We start from the raw sequence: 5,930 nt of genomic DNA on the forward strand, positions 1-5,930 counted from the left end.
TTCTTTTCTTCTGCAAAATGGGGTTGCAATCGTTGCCTCATAGGATTGGCATGGTGTTTATTTTTATTTTATTTATTTATTTACTTACTTACTTATTGCTGCATTGGGTCTTCATTGATGCACGCGGCTTTCTCTAGTTGAGGCGAGTGGGGGCTACTCTTCATTGCGGTGCGCGGGCTTCTCATTGTGGTGGCTTCTCTTGTTGCGGAGCACAGGCTCTAGGCATGCGGGCTTCAGTAGTTGTGGCACGCGGGCTCAGTAGTTGTGGCACGCGGGCTTAGCTGCTCCGCAGCATGTGGGATCTTCCCGGACCAGGGCTCGAACCTATGTCCCCTGCATTGGCAGGCAGATTCTTAACCCCTGTGCCACCAGGGAAGTCCTGTCACAGTGTTTAGTTGACATAGGGTCTGTGTCACACTGGAGCCAGAATACATTTTCTATACGTTTTCTTTCCCCTCTTTCCTTGGGCCAGTCCTGGCCTCACTGTACATGTGTGTTCCTGCTTCCAGACCCCCAGGGCATCACCACCCCTTCGTCTCCTTCCTAGTCACAGTTAGTGGTTCCCTCCCCACCAGGCTTCCCACCCACTCCAGGCTCCCTCCCGTCCCTGGGGACATTGCCAGGGCAGGGAGCCCCTCTGGACCTCAAACAGGGCCTGTGATCTAACTGATACTCTTAAATGTTTGTTGGAGCTGCAAACAACTGGTAGCTGAAAAGCATCTGTGGACTCAGAACTTCCTCTGAACCTGTCAGTAGCACGGAGCCTTAACTGGCAGATGCTTCTAGGTGGCAGCCAATTGGAGGAGCCTGGACCCCAGAGGGGCTTCTTGGAGGCACAGGTCCAGGAGAGGAGGTGGGAGCTGGGCTGCCATGGTCCAGGCTCTGGGGTGCTGACACCCAATAAAAAGAAGGGGCCCTGGAAGCAGTTAGCCACATCATCAGGTCAGAACCCAATCGCCTTTGCTGCAAGAGCAGGCCTCCCGTCCTCCTCCTTGTTTTTGGCCTGCTGTCTCCTGATTGGCTGACCTTACTGGTCCACAGAGATGGCCTCATCCCTTCACTTTTTGGTGACAGCAGTTTCACCTGAGGTCTGAGGTTCTCTCTGTGGCAGACCTGAGCCAAGACCATACACTTCCACAGTCCTGTCCCTCTGACCTTAAAATAACAAATCCCAGAAGAATACAGAACAATGATCATCTATTTTTATCGATTTCCCCAGAAATGTAAAAGATTGGCTTAACTGCACTAGCAGATTCCTTCATTTTCTGGAAAGATACCTCAAATGGGGATAATTTTTTAAGACAGTTGGATGAACGTCTCCCTGCCAGGACAAACAGGAAGGTGGCCTCGCCGTGCTGACAGCATGTCCAGCCTCCCTGGGCCTGGAGGGGCCTCTTAGATATGGGAGAGAAGGAGCAAGCGGCCCTGGGGGAGGGGGAGAGGCCTCAGCGTAGCCACTTTCCCGGTGGTTTTGATTGGGTTCCAACCTGCTGACCCTCATGAGGAAACACCAGCCTGTTGCTGGTGCTTGACTGGCTGCCTCGCAGGGTCACCATGAGAACCAAATGAGAGGAGGTACGTAAGAGTTGGCAAGTGGTTCCTGAGCCGAGTTTGGGGGACTAACCAGGCGTTGGCCAGGTGAGGAGGTGGCGGTCCCAGGCAGAGAGGACGGCAGAGGTGGCTGCAGACGGGGGCGGTGGCCTGTGCGCAGGAAGGACACAGCATGGGCTGGAGAGCACTGCTCATCTCGCCTCCTGTTCTCTCGGCCCACCTGGGACCCTGGGGGGGGGGTCATGCACAACCCCCCTCCCGCCGGCTCTGCAACCTTACCCTGCCCCTGCCACACCTCCAACCTCAGCCCTGAATCAAGCCTCCTTGTTTTATGACAAAATGAATATATCGTTCTAGCTAAACAGCAGCCACTAGCAGCCCAGAGATCTACAGTGCGGTGTGAAGTCCTCTCCCCGCCGCTCACCGGAGGGGCGCCCCCTGGGGCTGGCTCAGTGGCGTCTCCATGCATGAGCATCACATAGGACAAAGTCAACCCACTGTGACGTCCAGACACGCCAGTCGATTCCCTGGAACTGGCTTGAGTTCTTCGGGGGAGGGGGTGTCTCTTTAGTTGCTCCCCAGGAAGCTCAAAATATCAGTTTGGCCTGAGCTGGGAGGGATTAATGGGTGTGGAGGGCCGTCTCCGCCCCTGTCCCTGAGTCCCCCAGGGGGCATGGCCTCACCTCCCTTGAGGATCCGGCCCAGGGCTGAGCTGAAAAGACCCAAGAAGAAACCAAAGAAACCGGCCTGGCCTCTCGCCAGAGCCACACCGACCGCAGGTGGGAGGCCCACGCCTCACTTCCCCAGCCAGCTAAACGCTGCTGCTCCCCGCGAGCGGCTCCAGCGCATCTTCTCCCGATTAGCAACCTGGCCAGCATGTTCTAGGCTGCTCGATGCCGACCTCAGTCTAGAACTGTCTGTCGTTCAGCTGCAGGAGAGGGAAGGCGCCAGGGGGACAGGGCATATTGAAGCTGGGCGTGGCTTGTGCAGCTGACGTCCGGGCGGGGGGCGGGGGGTGGGGAGAGGTGGCAGCTGCTGACCCTGCACAGGATCTGACCAGCGCCTCAGAGCCTGCTGGAGGGCGGACCGCCCAGCCGGGCAGGCTGCCGCTTTGGGAGCTTTCAAACTGTTTTCCTAGGTGCCTCTGATGAGAGGGGGGTGGTACATGGGGGTGGGGGAGAAGACAGCTCCCGGAGAACTGCCTTTGTCGTGCTCACGGCCAAATGGCTGCATATGGAATACCTCTGCATTGTTGGAAAGCTTCTGGGGCGTTGCTTGTTATAGTCTATAAAACCTTGACAAATTCTTCCCCAATCTCAGATTCAGGGCAAGGTTTGTCTGTCCTGATTGTTCCCTGGCATGCCTCCCCCTCGGGCTGGGGAGAGCCCTGGGCAGACCTGCCTCCCTCTGTGCGTCTGTCTATGCCAGGAACTGCCTCATCCTGCCAGGAAGGGTTTCGTTATTTTGTTTCCTGCCTCTTTGCTCTTTACTTCTCATCCTTCACCAGCTTCGGGTTGTCTCAGACCTGTGATTTTGTCCAACGTGGCTTCTTGATCTTTGGGAGGGAGAGTGGTTGGAAGCGTGGGGTCTGGGGTCATCCAGCCCGGGGTCGGGGGGAGCGGGTGGCAGCTCCGCTCCATACCTGCAGAGAAACTGAAAGCTAGAGGCTTGACCTCCCTGACCCCAGACTCTTCCTCTCTGTAAAATGGAGCCCTTACACACTTGTGCCTTGGGTGTGTTGGGAAGTGTAGAGTCATAACGTGTAAAGCACTTGGACACCACCTGCACACACTGAGGGCGTGGGACGTGTGAGTGTGAGGCACGGTGCTCAAGGGGAAGCAGGGGATCGAAGCTACCACTCTCTCCTTTTCCTTCCCCTGCAGGAGGGCAGTCAGTGACCCACACCGGCCTCCCCGTTGTGGTATCTCTGGCCAACAAGGCCGTGTCCTTCGGCTGCAGGATTACCTACCCATACACCCCCGACTTCAAGGACTTCACAGTCAGCTACTTTCATGTGGACCTCCAGGGCCAGACGAGCTCTGAGGAGAAGACCAGCTGCAAACCTGGTCCAGGCAGAGAGAACCAGACCCACACCGAAGAGTGTCAGATCACCCCCAAGCTGCCTGACGCCTCTGCCACTGGCACCTACTACTGCTCCGTCCGCTGGCCGGGCTCCAGGGTGACAGGCAGCGGCACCTTCATCCTGGTCAGAGGTGAGCTTCCTCCGTGTCTCTTCCCAGGGCGAAGGGCCCGGAGGTTTCATCCGGCAGACTTTGGGGCACAGGAGCCGAAGTGGGGAACGTTTGCCTCATTGTTCAGCTTTGGCAAAACAGAACAGAGCAGCCTCGGGGAGCCCCTGGCCACACAGGTGTGCCGAGACGCCCATCTTTGTGCGGCAAGGGCAGAAGCCTGGGGTGTGGATCTGGCTACCTCTGGCAGGCCCTTGTCTCAGTGTCCCTTTGGCACTATTAGTTCGGTGAGCACAGAATGGGGCATGTGCATGTGTGTTTGTAGAGACCTGTGAACAAAGACACGGCTCGTGTATATCTTTCTGGGGACAGATTCCTAGTTTTCATCACATTCTCAAAAGAGTAATGACTCCAAAAGGTTAAGAACAGCCCGTCACTGAAGTCGTGATTCTCTGAGGCACCTCTGAGACTCCCACTGGTAGGGGCCAGGGTTACAGAATCCCACGGACCTGAGTTTGGCCCTCAGTCCTGCTGCTTGCCAGGATGTCACCTTGGACCTACTCTTCATGGCAATACCCTGCCTGTCAGAGGCTTTTCCTGGGATGAGTGAGATCCTGAATGCAAGGGCTGGCGCCCGGTAGCAGGATGTGCTAGTTAAATAACAGACACTCATGTGCCTGGCATGTGGTTGGCACTCCGCAATTTTTTTTTTTTTTTTTTTTTTTTTTTGCGATATGTGGGCCTCTCACTGTCGTGGCCTTTCCCGTTGCCGGACGCGCAAGCTCAGCGGCCACGGCTCACAGGCCCAGCCGCTATGCGGCTCACGGGCCCAGCCGCTACGCGGCATGTGGGATCCTCCCAGACCGGGGCACGAACCCGTATCCCCTGCATCGGCAGGCGGACTCTCAACCACTGCGACACTCCGCAATTTTTGACCAACCAGCTGGACAGAGGGGTGGACAGAGGCACGGAAGGAGAAAGGGGTAGATGAAAGGCTGGATGGCTCAAGGGAAAGGGCTGGGCTGTGCTCTCACCTACCCCTGGTGCCGGCAGCACCTGCCAGGCCTTGTACAAGCCCACCCCCTTCCCCCTCACCACTCCTGCCCGTATGATCACCACTTCACGTGTGGAAAGGAGGAGGCCCCAGGAGGCACAATGACTCACCCAGGTCCCATAAGCACCTCTCGGTGGACCCAAGGCACCGAGGCAGGGGCACCTAAGAAGCAAAGGATGTAGTCCTTACTCCTAACAAGAATCAAGACAGCAAACATAGAAACATAGCCAAGGCGAGTGTGGGAAGGAGGACCTCAGCAGAGGCGGGGTCTGGGTACCCTGGTGGGGGAGAGTTGTAAGTAGGGTTGGGGGGTGGGCGGTGTCTCTCCCAGGCAACTAACGTCTCTGCTTCCCTGCCCTGCACCCAGACACAGGCTACCAAGAGCCCCCGCAGGGCCCCCAGGATCTCCTGCTTTTTTGCTTCATCGGCATCCTGACTGTCCTGAGCATTCTGGCCACGGCCCTGCTGCTCTGGAAGAAGGTAGGGGCTGCAGGCACACGGCAACGCTGCCCCCACCACACTCACTGTGGCTTAGGGATTCCACCCCATGAGGGGGTCCCTGGGATAGGTGTTCCTCATGGCCACTTGCATCAGGGCCCCCTCCCTTGCGCTGCGCTGTGGCTGGACCTGTGCTGCCAGCTCATCACCACCAGGTCCTTTTTGATCTTGTTGCAAGAAATCAGGGCTCTTGAGCCTTTTCCGGGCCACGGGTCCCTCTGAGTGTCTGATGGAAGCCATGAGCCCGCATGCTTACCATTTCTAGCCCTCCAGATTAGGAAACCTTATCTCAGATTTTCTGCATCCCCAGCAGCCCAGAAGGAAGGAAGAAGCATTTCCTCAGGGCCGCGGGGTGCCAGGCACCCTCCCAGGCGTGCTCTGGTTCGCGTCCCAGTGTCACTCTGTGAGAGAGTTTTCTTCCCATTTTACAGCTCTGAAAAGTGAGGCTCAGAGAGGCGGTGACTGGCCCTTAATATATTTCCTCCCCTGCTGCTCTTCCAAGGATGGGTACAGGCAGGACAGCTCTTGTTTACCCTCACTGAGCAGCTCCCAGGCTTCAACCTGGTTGTGGACACAGTAACTGGGCTTCAGGCAGGGGTGCTGAGGGACTCATACTCCGTCTGTGGACCGCCCCCCCC

The 5,930-nt window shown here is 57.1% G+C and overlaps 1 protein-coding gene across 1 annotated transcript in view; it reads left to right on the forward strand.

Moving 5' to 3' along the window:
• Positions 1 to 2,224: 2,224 nt before the first annotated feature.
• Positions 2,225 to 5,930, forward strand: part of NFAM1 (NFAT activating protein with ITAM motif 1) — a 50,790-nt gene continuing 47,084 nt past the window's right edge. The window contains exons 1-3 of the mRNA XM_007454093.1: positions 2,225 to 2,330; positions 3,435 to 3,764; positions 5,162 to 5,274. Of these exons, the coding sequence (XP_007454155.1) occupies positions 2,225 to 2,330; positions 3,435 to 3,764; positions 5,162 to 5,274 (549 nt within the window). The remainder of the gene's footprint in view (positions 2,331 to 3,434; positions 3,765 to 5,161; positions 5,275 to 5,930) is intronic.

Source organism: Lipotes vexillifer, unplaced genomic scaffold, assembly GCF_000442215.2.
Source record: "Lipotes vexillifer unplaced genomic scaffold, Lipotes_vexillifer_v1.1 scaffold382, whole genome shotgun sequence".
Classification (NCBI taxonomy): domain Eukaryota; kingdom Metazoa; phylum Chordata; class Mammalia; order Artiodactyla; family Lipotidae; genus Lipotes; species Lipotes vexillifer.